Source organism: Myotis nattereri (genome assembly GCF_964212035.1).
Source record: "Myotis nattereri genome assembly, chromosome: 7".
Lineage (NCBI taxonomy): Eukaryota > Metazoa > Chordata > Mammalia > Chiroptera > Vespertilionidae > Myotis > Myotis nattereri.
Genome location: NC_138082.1, coordinates 31,663,492 through 31,682,208, shown reverse-complemented (window position 1 = coordinate 31,682,208; position 18,717 = coordinate 31,663,492). Strand labels below are relative to the sequence as shown.

The 18,717-nt window shown below is 42.1% G+C and overlaps 1 protein-coding gene across 2 annotated transcripts in view; it reads right to left on the bottom strand.

Annotated features, from left to right (window-relative positions):
- DIS3L2 (DIS3 like 3'-5' exoribonuclease 2) overlaps positions 1-18,717 on the bottom strand; it is a 325,776-nt gene that overhangs the window by 88,637 nt on the left and 218,422 nt on the right. For both annotated transcript variants that reach the window (XM_081096258.1, XM_081096259.1), the window contains exons 12-13: positions 16,094-16,209; positions 2,238-2,345 (exon numbers count right to left, since the gene is read on the bottom strand). In XM_081096258.1, the coding sequence (XP_080952384.1) occupies positions 2,238-2,345; positions 16,094-16,209 (224 nt within the window). The remainder of the gene's footprint in view (positions 1-2,237; positions 2,346-16,093; positions 16,210-18,717) is intronic.

Here is an 18,717-nt window from a genome sequence, read left to right as displayed (position 1 = left end):
TGGAGCTGTTATCTGTTAAAAGTGTGGGCACAGACAGGTAGTTGGACATTCCCTGAGGGGTCTCAGATTGGAGAGGGTGAAGGCCAGACTGAGGGGCCCCTTCCCCCCACCCCCCCACCCCAGTGCACGAATTTCGTGCACTGGGCTACTAGTATATATAGTTAATTTCAGAGTGGAAGAGAGAGGGAGTGAGAGATAGAAACATCAATGATGAGAGAGAATCATTGGTTGGCTCCTCCTGTACACCCCTTACTGGGGATCAAGCCCGCAAACCCGGGTATGTGCCCTTGACCAGAATCAAACCCAGGACCCTTCAGTCCGCAGGCCTATGCTTTATCCACTGAGCCAAACTGGCTAGGGCCCAACACCCATTTTGGAAAAACCCTCAGCAAAGTGTGAATAGAGGGAGCTTATCTCACATGATAAAGTTCATAAATGACAAACCTATAGTGAACAGCATACTCAACAGGCAAAAACTAAAACCATTTCCCCTAAGAAAAGGAACAAGACAGGGATGTCCGCTTTCACCACGCTTATTCAACATAATACTGGAAGTCCTAGCCACGGTGATCAAACAAGAAGAAGAAATAAAAGACTTCCAAATTGGAAAGGAGGAAGTAAAATTCATTATTTGCAAGTGATATGATATTGAACATAGAAAACCCTAAAAAAATCCACCAAAAAACTACTATATTTAATAAGTGAATTTGGCAATGTAGGAGGATACAAAATCAACACCCCAAAATTGATGGCTTTTTTATACACCAATAATGAATTCTTAGAGAAACTAAAAAAAAAAAATCCCATTTTCCACTGCAACAAAAAAATTAAGATACTTAGGAATAAACTTAACCAAGGAGGTAAAAGACCTGTTCTCAGAAAACAAAAGGATGTTGAAAAAAAAGATAGAAGATATAATCAAGTGGAAGAATATACTGCATACATGGATTGGTAGCATCAACATCATTAAAATGTCCATACTACCCAAGACAATCTACAGATTCAATGCAATCTCTATTAAAATACCAACAGCATACTTCACAGAGCTAGAACAAATACTCCAAAAATTAAATGGAATAAAAAAGCCTCCAAATAACTGCAGCAATCTTGAGAAAAACAAAGTTGGAAGAATCACAATACCAGATTTCAAGTTATACTACACAGCCACCATAATCAAAACAGCCTGGTACTGGCACAAGAGTGGGCATATAGACCAATGGAACGGAACAGAGATCCCAGAAATCGACCCAAGCCATTATGCTCAATTAATATTTGACAAAGGAGGCAAGAGCATACAATGGAGTCAAGACCGTCTCTTCTGCACAGCAAAAGAAACCAAAAACAAAACGCAAAGGGAGCCCACTGTATGAGAGAACATATTTGGCAATGATACATCAGAGACCTCCAACCACATAGGACTTTGGTGAAGGAGTTTCACTAGAATTTTTAAACCGACTTCTGTGGGCAATCTCTTTGCTCCCTTTCCCCCTCACAAAGCCCAGTGAGTGGGATAGAAGTTCTTGTAGATAAAGAAATCCTGGAAGTGGCAGGGCAGGTATTGGGCAACATTTCCCAGGAACAGCCCCAAACCTCTGAGAACTGCCAAGGTCTCAACCACCTGTTTTCCAGTAACCTGGAGAGATAGGGAGAGCCTCCATCAAATCAGATGATGGCAGACAGGGCTCTCAGCATCTCCCTGCACATCCTGTCCAACTGATTTTCCAATGGCCTTGGCTTGAGGACACACCTCCCTGTGCTTCTGGCCTTGGGCTCTGGACTCGATGTTGTGTTTTGTTTTGTAATCTGCAGGGGGGGGTGGGGGGACTCCTTGCTCTGCTTGGTGGGACTGCTGTGGCCACTGCTGTCTGATGAAAATGAGTCAACAGGAGTGGGAGGCCCTGGAGGCCTTGAATGGGAAAGAATGGGAAGCCACAGGAGGATTCTAAACAAGGCACAACTCAGTCAGATTCATCTTCAAATCTCATTCCGGCTATTATGTGGGAAGCAGCCATTATTCTTGTGTGTTCATTTGCAGGTGAGGAAGGAAAGTAAGTAAGTAAATAAACAAACAGACTGACAGCTTTCCAGAGGCAGCAGCTCTTATATGTTCTTCTCTATAGTGGCTGTTCCTATATCATCATCATCTACCACCATGGGACTCCAGCCCAGTGCGAGGCATACAGTAGGGACTTACCAGGGACTCACTGAGTGGAATGGACACAAGTCTAAGTTGTTACCTTGCCCTCCGAAGTCAGCGTCCAGATCACAGAGAAGGTCAGTTTGTCAGTCATGGGATTGAGGCTGCACAGTTCCTCACACAATGCCCTGGGAAGCATGGGGATAACCTGCAAATAGAGAACAGACCTGTGAGCACCTTTCTCCAACCCACAGGAGTTTACACAGCCTTAGAAACATCCCAGACAGCAGAGTTTTGATGAACAGCTTGAGCTTCCAGGGAGAGCTGAAGATGGAGGCAGCTCTTTCCCCCAAAGACTATCAGAAAGACCACACTATCTGATACTTTTCCATGAGCTTCTAAAGTCAAATAGGAACGTGAAATGAAAGGTAAGAATTGGTAGCAGGGAAAAAAATACATTAGAGCAATGAAAAACAACTACATTTTACTATATACTGAAACTGAAGCTTTTAGACTCTAAAGTTTAGAGTCAAGGATGACTTGTACTTTAGGATATAACTATTTCAGTTGAACTATATACTTAAAAACCCAAGGTCTTACTCTTTAAGTCTTTAATTCATTTTGAGTTTGTTTTTATGCGTAGTGTAAGTCAGGGGTCTTTTGCACGAGGCTATACAATTTGCCCAACTTTTATTGAAAGAGACTATCCTTTCCCCATTGTGTGTTCTTGGCACCCTTGTCAAAAATTAGTCTTACAGTTTTCAGTGTATAGGTTTCTCATCTCCTTAAATTTATTCCTAAGTATTTTATTGTTTTTGATGTTAACGTAAGTGGGATTGCTTTCTTTATTTCTATATCACCTCACATCTGTTATGGTGGCTATTATAAAAAAGACAACAGATAGCAAATGTTGGCGAAGATGTAGAGGAAAGGAAACCCTTGTACATTGTTGGTGGGAATGTAAATTGATACAGCTGCTATGGAAAACAGTATGAAGGTTCCTCAAAAAATTAAAAATAGAACTACCATATGATCCAGCAATCCCACTTTTAGGTATATATTAGAAGGAAATGGAACCCGTACTTCTAAGAGATATCTGCATTCCTATGTTTGTGGAGAAGCACGGGACTTGGTTGGAATGTCTGTAAGGAGGATTCTCCGAAAGGTCGGGGGCCTCTGGGGGGGACCTTGCCAAAGGCAGCAGCCCCTACCTTGACTTTTCAAAACAAGTCAGATCCCCCGGGTATTTTACTAAGGGATCTGTTTAGTCTTTTAGACTCGACCTTGTAGAAGCATGTGCTTTCTCAAGGATGCTTACCTTGGTGATTGTATCTAGAGGTTAATTTTAGTTTAAGCTGTTATGACAATAAAAGCCAAAGAAGGCAGGCGAACAGGGCTATTTGGTGGTGATAGCCAAGTAGTGCCTTAGCCCTCTCTTTCACAGAAAAGTGTGTCAGAGCAATCCGTTCACCCGTCGCTCAGGGTCTGCCGGTCAGCCCCAGCACATGTTCATTACAGTATTATTCATAATAGCCAAGACATGGAAACAACCCAAGTGTCCACTGGTGAATGAATAGATTAAAATATGTGATATACGTGTGTGTGTGTGTGTGTGTGTGTGTGTGTGTGTGACAAATGAATGGCTAAAAAATGTAAACTACACACACACACACACACACACACACACACACACTCAGGAATATTATTTGGCTGTTGGAAGGAAATCCTGCCATTTGTGACAACATGGATGAACTTGGAGGGCATAATGCTAAATGAAATAAGCCAGACAGAGAAATAAAATACTGTATGGTATCATATATATATATATATATATAATTTTTTTTTTTTTAAAAAGCCCATTTCATAGAAACAGAAGCAGAGAGTAGAATGGTGGTTGCCAGGGGCTGGAGATGGGGGGTTGGTGGGTAAGATGGGAATAGAGAGATGCTGGTCAAAGGTTACATACTTTTAGTTATAAGATGAATACATTCTGAGGATCTAAGGTACAGCATGGTGACTACAGTAACTAATAAGATACTGTATACTTGAAATTTGCTGAAAGCAGATCTTTTTTTTTTTTTTGAGAGATCTTAAGTGTCCTCTCACCATATACACAAAAAAGAGTTAATTACATGAGGTGATAGAAGTCTTAATTATCTTGACTTGGGCAATCATTTCACAATGTATATGTATATGAAATCATAACACTGTACACTTTAAATACATACAATTACATTTGTCAATGATTCTTCAATAAAGCTGGGGACAATACAAAGAATCTAAGGACTGAGTATAACAGAATTTCATCCAAGTAAAATTGCTGAATCAATGCTTTAGTAATTGAAAATAACACAACTGATCAAATCACAGGTTGGAACATTAATAGATATTCCAATGAAATATCCCTGAAAGGTTCTTTTTTTTCTTTTTCTGTTTTGTTCATCAGTGTATTTTGTTCATTGGATTCCACGTATAAGTAAGATCATGTGATACTTGTCTTTCTTTGACTGGCTTACCCTGAAAGATTCTTAAGTACAGGTTCTCTAGATGAACATTGTAGTCTACTAGTCACTCATTTTGCAGTGTGTTAAGCCCGAATTATTTCTTCCCTTTACTGATCTTTCTATCCCTTAACTGATACAATGGTATACCCTCTTTAATTAAAAAATCGATCTCTTCAATTGACTTACAGCTATTCTAGAATATTACTTATTTTCTCTTAAATTCCAGAGATGATTTGAATATCTCTACCCGGATTTCCTAGAGATATTTCAAACTCTCTCCCTCCTTCCTTTGAATCTATTCCTTTTCCCAGTTTTCTGGATTAATGGCATTACCATGCACCCCACCACCAAAACTAAAAACAGAGCATCAATGGCCATTTGTTCAACACACTGCAGACCTACTTGATTTGCAGCGAAGTACAGGTAACATGCTACCTTGTGTGAAGTAACTGGAGTGACAGTAAGAGGGGCAACTATGCACTAGTTGATGTAAAGTTAGCTAGTTAAGTTTCTATGTCAGCAAAGGCAAAACAAACCCCAGGGTTTTCTTATTCTGTGTAAAGTGTCTGTACTTGTACCATTTCAGTACAGTAAATAACCTTGATATGGAAAAGTACATTCTAAAACTCACAGCCCACACCAGTAACAACTACTTATTCTAAAGGATGCCATATCTTCTTAACGCCTATGTACAATCTAATGACCACCTGCAATCGTCTGGTAACTGCTTTTATAAGATAACCACTTTTGAAATTTTTTCTCATCATTACTTTTATACCATCTGTTCAGATAACACTATATTTTCTTTAACTTACTAGTATTTAATGAATATTAAAATGTAATCTAAATTTTTTTCTTGTATGTATCAAGTGTTTTACAAAATAATACATTTTACTTGCATAAACATATAGAACAAAATGGAGAAAGTTTCAGTACTATATTGTGCCATGACTGAATTGTAAAGATTTTACATAATTTCAGCCTTTGGACTATGCTATGGACTGAATTGTGTCTCCCATCCCCAATTTCATGTTGAAGCCCTAACCCTTAATTTGACTGTATTTGGAGGTGAGGTCTTTAGGAGGTAACCAAGGTTAAATAAGGTCTTAAGGGTGGGTCCCTGATCCTATAGAAAGAGATAAACTCCCCCCTGCTCTGCACATACACAAAAGGCCAAGCAGGACACTGAGCATGGACCCCCTCTGTAATGTCATTGCAACTTTGTTGTAAATCTAAAATTATTTCAAAATAAAAGAGTTTATTAAAAAGAAAGCCAGGAAGAGTCCACAGTAGGAACCAAATTGGCTGACACCTTCTTCTGGGACTTCTAGCATCTGGAGCTATGAAAAAATAAATGTGAGTTGTTTAAGTCCCCTCTTTGATATTTTGTATGACAGGCCAAATCGAGTTTGTTGGGGTGGATTCTTCTTTGGGCTGCATTATCAGATAATTATACCAACTGTATTTGGTAGCAGGCTGCTCACCCTACTAGTTAGGATTTCTTCTAAGTGTACAAGGCAGTATCTGATTGTGTGAGGCGAACATGATAACCACTACACTACGGAAACACAGCAGTATCTGATTGTGAATCACAAAACTGAGTATCTGAGAATGTAGCACAACTCCTGACTTCATGTATTAGTGCTTGTCAAAAGAAAGTTATTGCAACTAAATGCAATGTGGTACTCTGGACTGGACCTTGGAACAGAAAGAAGGCAATAGTGCAAAAACTGGTGAAATCCAAATACAGTATGTGTTTTCATTAATAGTAATGTTCTGATGTCAGCTTTTTACTTACAGCAAACGTACATGGTACTGTGAAGATATTAACCAGATCTGTTAGGTAACACTATATATCGGAGTTTGGGGTTAAGATTGTATTTGCAAATTGTCTGAAAATCATTAACCAATAGCGTGATGTCCAGGTTCATCATCGGCACAATGCAGGAAAAAAGAGCAAAGATAGACTTGAGGTTTAATCCTGTACAAGTTGGGCAAGCTAGTCTAGTTCTCTGAGTCTCAGTTTTCTCATTAGTAAAACAATATTGAAGGTGCCCAATAAAAGTCAGCTCCCTGGCCATCCCACAGTCTACTGGGTCTTTGGTCACATAGCTCAGCCTTCCTCCAGTCTTTGCCCCGGTGAGGTCTTTAGGAGGTAACCAAGGTTAAATAAGGTCTTAAGGGTGGGTCCCTCACACCCCAATCAGAGCCACACTGACTTGTTCATTGTACACCCCTTCACCTGCCAGGCCTACTCACTGCTCTAGTTCTTGTTCCCTCTTTCTGGAATACCTGTATGGATATTTGGCATCTGGCCAACGTTTGCATATCCTTTAAGATTCAACTCATCACCATTTCTAAAAAGATTATACAGATTCCCCCAGGTGGAGTGTGGACTATGTTCTGTGTACTCCCCCACCCCACCCCCATTCTTTCAAAAAGGACTAGAGGCATTCCTGAATGTCTGTCACTTACTCCATCCGTCCTGCTCTTCCACAGTACTTCTGTAGCCCTTAACACACTCATCCTAATTGCTTCTTTATGTGCCTCTCCCCTGTACTAGAACATGCAATCTTTAGAAATGAAGACCAGCTCCAGCTCCTGTTCCCGTCTCTCTTTCCAGCACCCGGGACACAGCAGGCACTTCTGGTTGAATGAATCAATGACTTTTGCTCGGGAAATGAATCACCTGCTTTTTTCTATGTTTACTGTTTACTGCATCAGAGAAGAATCTTATGAAATACATGGCAGACTTCTATTTAAACATCTTTACAAAAGATTTTCACAGGCAGGTAGTAGTTTAAGTATAAGATAAGCTGTTTTGGCTACTCTCCCCTAAAAACAATGGGCATGCACAGGGGCTGCCCTGGTTATAGACAAGCACTGCTTGGTCTCCTGTATCTTATACAGAAGATGACATTTTAACATTCACACTGCAATGTGCTGCCAAAGAACCTAAGTGCTCAGGAAGAAGCTAAACATCAAAACTTTTCATGTAGTATAATTATCTTTAAATTTTAAAGAGTATTCCTTTTAATAAAATTTCTTAGGGCAGAATTCAGAGAAAACAGTCTTTATGTCCACACAGTTTTGTAAATAAATGGTTATTTCTATGTCTTTGAAAGGAAAATGAGTAAACCACAATCACATCTGTGGTTTGGCATGTCATGCCTTTCATAAATTGGGCCTGACTTCTGCTGAGGTCACTGGGAATGTGCTCTATGACATGAGGCACATGTATCAAGAACAGAGCACAGCAGGGATCCCCCTGGGAGATGGGGCTGGGGAGACTGGCAGCTGCTCCTGATAAGCTGCTTTAAATACAATCCTGTTATTTCAGGGAAGACCTGCCCGGACAACAGCACAGTGCCCCATGCACATTCATCGGCTGCGTGAGATCTGCCCTGGTACCTGGAGAGACTCCAAGGCAGGGGTGGTACATGCAGAACACGATGTGTAACTAGAAAGAGAAGAAAGGTCTCTGCAGGAGTAGAGAAACTGCTAGTTGTCATTAGCATCGTGCAGATGCTTATGCATCCCTGAGATTGTCCGCAGTTGAGTCCTGCCTGTCCTCATTAGCTTCACTACTCAGTATGGACCACGTGGCTATTTCTTTCAAAGTTCTCAAACTTGCTCACTTTCACTGTCCCAAGTCTACAGACCCACAGTTAAGCTTATAATCTGCCTTTCCTGCTTCTGCCATTCACAGCTGAGTGGTGATGGAGGAAATCACTGGACCGTGTCAGGTGCACCACTGAACCAGCCTTAGCTCCCACCCAGTGGAGGCTGGCAGTCTTTCACTTACATTGCTTAGTTCCTTCCTCTATGCCCCTCAGGCTCTATCCCAAAACTTCATTATGCACCTCAAACCTCCTGCCCAACTGCTTTCTGCCTCATTCTCAGCAGAAAACCTCAATTCTTCTTCACAGAGAAGGTGAGCACGTCAGACTCACCTGTTCCCAAGCATCCTTCCAGCTCTTTCCGTCACCAGTTTCTCCAGACTCCACCCCCTCTAACTTCACCTGAGTGCCTCAGTTCCCTGACACCTCACAAGCGTGCGTCCTCCTTGTCTAAACCCTGGCCTCTGTCTTGGCGTTTGATCCACCCCTTCCATCAACGCTCTTCTCAATCAGGTACCTGCTCTGCTGGTGTCATATCTTTCCTATAGACCATATACAAGGCCAATTTTAGCAACAATAGACAACACTGACCTCCTCCGTCTAGCTCTCCCCCTCCCTGAGTCCTCCCTTCACTTCTCAAAACAGTTTCGCTTCCTGTTTTCATTTCCAGCTTCCTTTCACATCTCAAGGCAATATGACATTTTAAAATTGCAAAAATTATATGTTCATTGTAGAAATTTTAGGTGACAACAAACCAAAACATGAGAACACAAAAATTCTGAGGCCCCATGCCTTAGAGAATAAACAATGGTAACATGTTGGTACAGAACTTTTGTCTTTTTTCAGTGCACACATAAACAACTATATGTCAGGTAAAATATTACATATTATAGGTCTATGTATATTTTGAAACAGAGAACTAGTGGACACTCAGACGCTCCTCTGTATTGGTCTTTATGGGTCTCTTCTCCTTCCCAGGCTCCCTCAACCCTGGTGCTCCTCTCTCTCTGGCCTTTGCTTTCCATTCTCTCTCTGCACATTCTCCCCAAGGAGCCCCTTCACCCCTGGGTGTACATGACCACTGATACATGAGTCCCACCTATATCCCCATCTCTAGCCCTGCCTTTCCTCTCCTGGTAGCTCCAAACCCCTCTATTACACTGCCCTTTGCACACCCTGATTTGGACATTCCATGCCCACTTCAACTTTACATTTAGAAGGCAAAAGTCAGCATTTTCATCCCTTCACCTGTTCCTGTGTCTATATTTTCTTTCTCAGTTTAGAGCAGCACCTTAGCCCAGTTAAATAAGCAAGCAAACAACACACACAAACACACACACACACACACACACACACCACAATTAGGTATTACCTCGTGATTCCTCCACTCTCCTCTTCCCGCTATATCCCACCAGTATTCAGGTCTGGTAGGTCTTACCTTCTAAATCTCTCTCAAATGAGTCTTTCCCTCTCCATCTCCACTGGTAAAGTGTTGACACCTTTGTCTCTCTTAGGATATTTTCCAATAGTCTCCTAACCGAGCAGCAGAGTTCTGGAGTGGAAATTATTCTGGATAAGATTTCTTTATTAGTCTCCAGATTTCTACATCTTCTTAATAAACTCCACCCAATGATAATCTGCAATCCCACTTCTATTAGGGTGCATTGATTTTACCTTCCCTGACAGTTGATGAGCTAAATTCAGTAATTTGATTTTTTTTTTTCATCCTGTTAATAAAGGAGGGCTCTGAGAAGTCTGCGAGCAAGCCTGGTCATGGCCCAGGTCACGTGTGGCCTAAGGCTCTCCAGGAGCAATGGGTACAACACTGGTATCCCTCCTCTAAGGAGCCAGCAAAGTCACAGTGGAAGCTGAGCTTTCCCATCTGCCTCACCCGACTCTTAGTTGTGTGAGATGGATTGCTAGATTGGGAGGGGAGGCAATTTGGAGGCAAATGTGAAACATTCTGTGCTCCGGGTGTCCACTTTAGCCACAGGCTGCAGACATCTATTGCTCTACTTTTCCTGGGCTCCAGCTGGACGCCAGCACATCAGTAGACTCTATGATTCTGTGGAGGGTCACTCAAAGTCTCCAGGGGTCACAACTGAGGGAAAGGGATCTGGTACTGATAACTGTAGCCTCACTGTTCTTCAACCACATGGTTGCTAAGGGGATTGCCTATCTTAATCAAAAAAGATCATGTCGCTTCCCTGCTTGCCCTCAAAATGAAGCCCAAGCTCTTTAGCCCACCATCCCAGGACTCTCTGTAGCTTCATCTCTTGGCACCCCCTGCAACATACACCCCAGCAATTCTAAACTACATACTGTTCCCTGAAAAGTTCCATGCTTTTCCTAGCCTCGGTCTAGAATGCCCTCTCCATACACTTTTGTCTACCTAGAAATTTTCTACTCATAATTTGAAGCACTGCTCAAAAAATCAATAGCTTTATAATACCGTCTTGGCTGTTATGGAAGCTCCTCTTACCACCAACCAGGGCAAATAAAACCTCTCTTCTCTATAGTACTTCCTCACCTTGGGAGTACAGGTAGCCCAGTGCATTGTAACTGTTTGTTACATGCCCGCCTCCTCGGACTTCCCACGGTAAGATCAGCATCTCTGCCATTTTCATAAGCCTGGCACCTGGCACACACTGGAACTTGATAAATGCTAACTGGATAAAGACTAGTAGCACCTCAGGCAGCAGGAAAGGAAATGGGATTAAAGGGTGCTAAATCTTCTTAAGTATGTTTCAGAGTCAGGATCAAAGTTGGGTCAGGGCAGAGCTTAAAAGCTGGTCATGGATAAAAAGGGACAGTGAAGATAGGATACTGACTTTCTAAGCATTCTGGACTAGAGCTTAAGAGAGCTGAGAGAAATTGATCATTTAGGTAAATACACCACTGCCCAAGGCAGCTGGGTGGGGGTACCAACAAGACTATAAAATCTTATATTAGCCTCAGAGAGCAGAAACATCTGCGAAAGCCACAGCGGGTAGGCTGGCCAAGTTCAGCAACGGGTTAGCCAGGACAGCCCTGTGACCAACAGAAAGGGCCACAGAGGGGAAGAATCAATCAGCTAGGCAAGGAGGAACAGGAGGTGACTAGCAGTGACAAGGGGCTACAATAGCTGAAGGAAGCCAGCTGTCAACAACTGGGTTGCCCAGAACTGGGAGGAGCTGTAGAGGCCTCTTCTGTCCCCCTCGGCTCAGGCCACTGCTGGCTCCCAAACTTCCCTCACACCTTCAGTGCCCACTGGCTGTCTGAGCCTGAGAACGTGGTGAATTTTCTCCTGAGGACTTCGAGGTTTTAACAATGAGGTGCACTCAGCTAGCTCCCAACTCGCACACATAAACAACTTAAAGGACAGAGATAATTCACTTGCCAACCAACATCTCTGTTTAAAGAATTTTCTTTTTCACATCAACACTTCCTTGAATTTCGAATTTGATCAACTCTGTGTTGCACAGTTTGACATTAACAAAACATCAACATTCTGACAACCTGCTGGGGTCAGAAAGGAACATCTTAAAACTCTTTGGACTCCACATTAAGACATGCTTCCAATCCCAATCTTTGATCTCTATTATAAAGCAGTACCAATAAAATATCGTAGAGATTTATGGGCGAACTTTCATTTGAGCTGTTTCACACCTAAAATAACACAAGTGCTTGGGCCAATAGGCAGAAATTTTTGGTTTAGGTTTCAACTGTTTAGGTTTTCTTTTACTTTTAAAACTCAATTCACTTATTTAAAAGAATTACCTTAAATTTTACAATTACATTATATTTCTCTCTCAGAGAAGACAGTGGGAAACATTAACTGGGTAGATGGCATGTCCTTCTGAGGACAGTTCCAAGTTAGGGCAAATAGTCCCTAGCCTAACAGATATCTTTTGTTTAAAAAAAAAAAGGGTGTTATATCTTTTGTTAAAAAAGAAAAAAAGGTGTTTTTTCAAGGGATTTAAATGGACGATATTTAAATTTATCTTTCCTCCTGAGTAAACCCTAGTGTTAACAAGAATAACCAAATACTTATTTCTGTGAATAACATCCCAACAAAAAGAATTTAATTTAGAAGGCAGTAGGACAGTATTTGGACCCAGATAGGTGCCCTGCATGCTGCACCCTCAAGCTTAGATTGCAATCTGACATCAGTCACTCACAGGTCAGTAGCATTGAATGAACACAATTAGTGCCATACTCCCTCCAGGTGGGAAAATAACTGGCACCCCCGCCCCCACCACACATATTTCCTCCCCCATCTGATGGAGTTGGGACAATGATTCTTCCAAGTGAGAGAGCAGAGGATCTGAGGAGGAGGAACGCAGCTCATCCAGCTTTTAAGAAGACCTTTATAGGCAAAGTAAAGTGAAAACAGCAGAAGAGTTCCTGGACACAGTCCTTTAAGAAACAAAAACGAGTAGGAAGAAAGGTCAGAGTTGTGGTTCCAAGGAATCCGGAGGCACAGCTGCTGCTGTCCAAGGTTGTAGGCCGGCGCCACTCGCTCCTGCCAAGCTGGGGCAGTGCCGGCAGGCGGCAGGAGCCCGCAGCCATTCAGAGGCATGATGGCCCTTCCTCCACCCAGCTCCTGCTTTCAGAGCTTAGGAGCAGAGTCCCAACAATAAATTCTAGAACTGTGACAATCAGGAAATCAAAGAGAACAGAAAACATGCTTAGTTATTTGACCCAATTTTGTTTCATCATTTTCTAATTTTGAAACAAAATTCCTGGTTACAAAAAGAGAATGCAGCAGTTAGGTAAGAGAAAGACACCTGCTTAGAAGAACCTCACATTGTGACAAAAATTCCTAAATATGTGAATTTGAAGATCACAGTTAAACTTTTCTATGTGGGGAGAACATTTCTTTTATGCGCTTTTATGTGGTCTGAAAAGAGATCGCTACTTTTATTTCTCTTTCCATCATAACATTATAGTTTTGTAGATAAAAGTGATTTTGAAGTCTCATCTCCCTTCCCTAAGAGGTCCTGCATTTTCGGGCAGGGGATGTGGATGAGACGTCTCCAACCTGAGGCTATAGTAAATGTAGTCCATGCATTGCTAGCACGCGGCTGGGGCACTCAAAGTCAAATGACATTAGGTTTATTGAACGTGGCAGAGGTATGTTTGAAAGTCCATCTTCCACCTGTCACAGATGATGCCCATTAGGGCTGAGGTGGGGATGACCCAATCCTGTGCACCAGAGCAGAGCTACATGAGGTCTTGGGTCTGTGGAAATCATGGGAACTTTCCATGATGGTTGAATTGAAGCAACAGAAGTCCTGGCAGAAGTGGGCTCCACAGCAAAGACAGAGAGGCTGAGAAACCCCTGATACAGTTGATGTCTCCATTTGAAGGAAGCCTTGGTTTCAGACTTGAAAGGAAGTACAGTCATCCCTTAGAATCCATGGAGGACAGGTTTCAGGACAATCCCCACAGATACTAAAATCCGAAAATGCTCAAGTCCCTTATATAAAATGGTGTATGTAGCATTTGCATAGAACCCATGCACAACCTTTAACTCATTTCTAGATTACTTATAATCCCTAACACAATGTAAATGCTATGTAAATAGTTGTTATACTGTATTGTTTGGGGAATAACAAGAAAAAAAGTCTGTACATGTTTAGTACAGACATAACCATCACATGGCTAGCTACATAGTACATGTCAGCAACAACATAACTGTTTTTCCTCCCGAATGTTTTAAATATGTAGTTGGTTGGATCCAGGGATACAAAATCAGTGGATACAGAGGGCTGACTGTATACTATAATAGCTGGGTAGTCTTACAAGCCTTGGGTTCCAGGGTAATTACACATTTGGGATATGGGCACAGATGGTATATCCTTGGCAATAGTGTGATGGGGAGGGGTGGGTATGGAGGTGGTGCCACAGGGCCATCTACAAGCATGGGCATGAAGTAGTCAGGAACAATTTCCAGAACCCAGGAGAACACTGGCTTCTAAAAAGATGCACTACCACAGTTAGCATTGTCAGGATGATACTCATACTTCCTTATGGCCAGGGACCAGGCATAACAAGAGCAGGTGGTCTGATTCCTAGGACCCTAGGAGTGGGACATCTCTAGGATTAGCAGCACATGGATCTCTGGTGGCCTGCTCTGCCTGGGTCTAGACAGCATGTCCATAAAAGTCCACCCCATTCTGAGGAACAGCAGGAAAAATGTATAGGAATACACATTTTTCAAGCCATAGTTTTAAAGGGGTGATAATAAAGAGAGAGGTCAGCAATGACTAAGAGAAGGGGAATGCTGTCCTACAGACATGTCTTAATGCTTGTGCCAAGATGTTCATAAAGATCAGAGCTTTCTAGGGCCTCTTCAGTACCCCTATGTAGGTGGTTTTCTCAAACCTATAGTTACCCATCTAAATACTTCTATCTGGGGTAGGCAGCACAGTGAATTTCCCCAGAAGTTAGAGAGGTGGTAGCCAGAACACAGTGGCCTACCAGGATATGCTGCTTTTGGGGGCAGTGCTTATAGCCTGGCTTTTCCTTTTGCCAGCTGTGTAGGCACACAGGTGTGCTGGCAATGGGAGCTGAAAATCAGATTAGGCAGTGGAGGGAGACTGGGCTGTTGTATCCTCTCCCTAGGTAAAAGGTTCCCAACTCCCATGTACATGTGAGTGGGTGGATGGTGGGGATATACCTCTCACCTTGGTGTATTCAAAGAGCAAACACACCAGAAGTCATGTCCTGAGGGCATGGGAGGAGGGAAAGTTCAAGCTAGTATAGGTACCAATCTAAAACTGGACCATAGCATTTAAGGAAGCTAAGAAAGTGAAAGTCGTGATATAACCAAATAAGCGGATGAATGGAGGAGAAAAGAACCTGGAAGAATTCATGAGCTTCAGTAAGGGGGTAAAAATAACTCACATATGGTCTTTTACTCATCACCGTCCCCAGGGCCAAGAGCAGTGCCGGGAAGACACTGGTGCCCATTGAATACTTGTTAAAGGAGGCCTATAGACCTAGTGCCTCATCAGGAATGGCAGATCAAGACTAGGCAGATGGTATATCCTTGGCTCCCTTTGCTTTTCCATCTCTGAGAATCCAGGGTATCTTGTAAAGGGCAGGGCAGGAGCAGATGAGCTCCACCCTTTAGAACAGGAGTCAAAACACCCTGGGAGGTGTGGCTCAGTTGGTTGAGTCCAGTGCAACAAAGGTTGCCAGTTTAAATCCCAGTCAAAGCACATGCCCGGGTTGCAGGCTCAATTCTGATAGGATGCCTTCCTCTCTCTCTAAATATCAATTTTAAAATCTATTTTAAAAATACGAAAAACTTTTTCTTAAAAGGCTAGTAGTAAACTTTCATTCCATTCTTCTATAGTATAACCATTTAATAGATATTACATAAGTGAATGGGTGTGACTGTGTTACAATAAAAGTTTATAAAAATGGTGGCTGCTGTGGCTGAGTTTGCTGAGCCCTGCTTTGTTTGGAATGATAGTTTGCAAGCAGTTATTTTTCCTCATTTCTTGCTGAAGCTGACTACTTGTCTGCATTACTTACGTGGCAGCGCCTGTATGAAGGCTGGAGATGAATACCTGTGTTTTGCCTTCCTATCTCTTTAATTTAGTTCCTCTTGAACATATAAGGGCCTAACAGGAAAACATTCAATAATAGAGGACAAGTATTTTTCCAGGGAAAACTTTTTTTTTTTAGACCTCATTAGATGTGAGAAAAGATGTTCAGACAAGGTTGCTGTTCCTCAGGAATTTTTTGTTTAAAAAGAAATAAAAAAAAAATTTAAAGAAGGGAAGAAGACTAAATAGAAGCACATTTTTCAATCCAAGAAACTAGAGACTGATTTTTACCTTCTGAACCAAGTAGACACTCGTAGCTCTCTGAGCAGCCACTTGATCCAATTCGGAGCCCTCAGGGACAAAGTAACTGACATCGGCGATGTGAACTCCCACTTCATAGGTGTTGCCTGTAAAGGCACAAGAAGGTCCATCAGCCTGGTCTGGAAGGCAAGAGCAATCCCTCCCGGAAACTCTTCCCAAGAACACATGTCACTCTCAGAGGCCACTGGGGGCCCTTTCCAGTGTCGATGGGCACTTCACCTACTCCCATAACTTCACTGTTGTTGCTTGATGAGATTTTTATCCTGAACAAACATTAACCATTTTCACAATATGTTTCCCACTTCTTTCTTTTTTAAAAAACATTTTTACTAATTTCAGAGAGGAAAGGAGATGGAGAGAGAGATGGAAACATCAATGATGAGAGAATCATTGATCAGCTGCCTCCTGCATGTCCCATACTGGGAATCAAGTCCACAACCCAGGCATATGCTCTGACCAGGAACTGAACTGTGACCTCCTGGTTCATAGTTAAACACTCAACCACTGAGCCATGACAGCTGGGCGTGTTTCCCATTTCTAAAGGCTTCTTGTCTTTGACAAAACATCAGTAGACTTGCAAAGGAAGATTCATTTTAAATGATAAACAAGTCCTTTCAGGTCAGTAGAAGCAAGTTGGTCCCCAAATCCTGCAGACTTTGCCTCTGAAAGCTCTGCCGTCCTGCCCATCTGACAAGAGCCTGCTTTCAGTCCCACAGCTGGCCTTCCTCCCTTGATGCAGGCAGCCTCTTACCCAACCTTCCATACTGTTTCTAGTCATCTTCATAACCATGGATCTGGTGATGCCACTCCCTAGCCTGCTACTCTTGTTCTTGCATGGTCTCACCCAATCTACCACACCAGCCTTATGACCTTAACCTCCACACACTCTATACGCAGCTGTCATGGCAAATTTCTTCCCATTCCCAGAACGTGTCTTACTTCATCCCACTCAGATGCTGGCTTGGCTTGTGCTTTTTCTTACACTTGAGATAACTCAACAGGACTTACCTATCAAGATCCTTCTTACCTTATAAGGGCTAACTGAAGAGTATCCCAGAACAAGAGATTCTCTGCCCTGTTTCCTCCAGCTGCACTGTTAAAACACCCAACCCATAACCGAAGATGCTTGCCATGACCGTTCTTCAGAGGTCTCATCTCTACCAGATATCACAGCATATCTGCACTGGTTTACTCCAATGTCTGTCTCTCTCCCTACAGTGTAAGCTCCGGAAAGGAAGGGCATTTGGTGTAAAGTTCACTGTTGTAGGCCCAGTGCCTAGAAGAATGCCTGACACACAGTAGGCACTCAGCAATACCTTTTGAGTGAATAAATCAATAATTGGTTTGCTAGTTGCTTTTTCCCTTCTGGCAAAAGACCCTACTTGTTTTCCTTTTAGAACTGCCCTTTTCCTTACTGGTGGAGCTGTTTTTCAACAGGCACTGCCTTCCCTATCAATTCCACCAGAGATGGTCAGATGATTCAGGCCAATGGAATTGCATCTAAAGCTGCGCTGGGGACCAGTGAGGTTATGCATTTAAGATTTACTCTTGAAAATCCTATAAATCATCTATCAAATGTAGTATATGTAATTACACATACACACACACTTCCATATATATATGAAAATGCACAAAATGAACAGAATATGAAAAAGAGCACACATGTAAAATAAATGTGTAGAAGTGTGCAGACAGAAGTATACTAATGATATGAGCACAAAAGTGAATGTTTAAATTTAAACATATACTTGATGTAATTCTATTATACCTCATCCCTGTTCACAGTTACTGGTTTAGGCATAGGTATATGACTCAAGTAGATCTATTCTGAGTCTGTTTCCAGGGACTGAATTTGGACTTCAGGAAAAAGTGTCTCTCTCAGAATCCAGAGACAGTACGGTCCATTGTTAAGTCCGGAATTGCCAAGGAAATTTCTTTGTCACATAATCATGCCAATATAGTAAATAAGAGGTCTAAGAAATAAAGGGAGAAATCATGATGACCTCATTTGAACTCCAGGATCCAGCTGAACTAGCAACTAGACTACCTGTGGACTTGGCAATTCATGAGTAACTCAGTCATGGCGACCTCACTGACATAATCCTGACTTGAGTTCTCCACTGTGTGAGGTCACGGTGAGAAGACCACTATCTATGAACTAGGTAGCAGACCCTCATAGACACTAAATGTGTTGGCACTTGGATCTTGGACTTTCCAGCCTCCAGAACTGTAAGAAATAAATATTTGTTGTTTATAAGCCCCCAAAAAGAAAGAATCCTGATTGATACCCAAGCTGACTTAGAAGAGTTTGCTAACATATCACAAACTTGATTCTCTGTTACCTGGTTAAGGTCTCACACATTTATCTGAAAATCTTATAGCTATTTATTGTCCTCCTGTTCCTTCTTCACTGGGGGATGATTCTTCCCTCAGTTTTTAAAATGGAAAAACATTTAAACATGGGGTAGTTAAGGGGTTTAGGGGAGGAAAAGCATTCTTCACTCAGAGACCACCCTCCTACTGGACATTCACTGGGTTTTCCTGCCCAGTCCTTTAACATTAATACATTAGAGAAAACCTAAGTCCACCTAAGA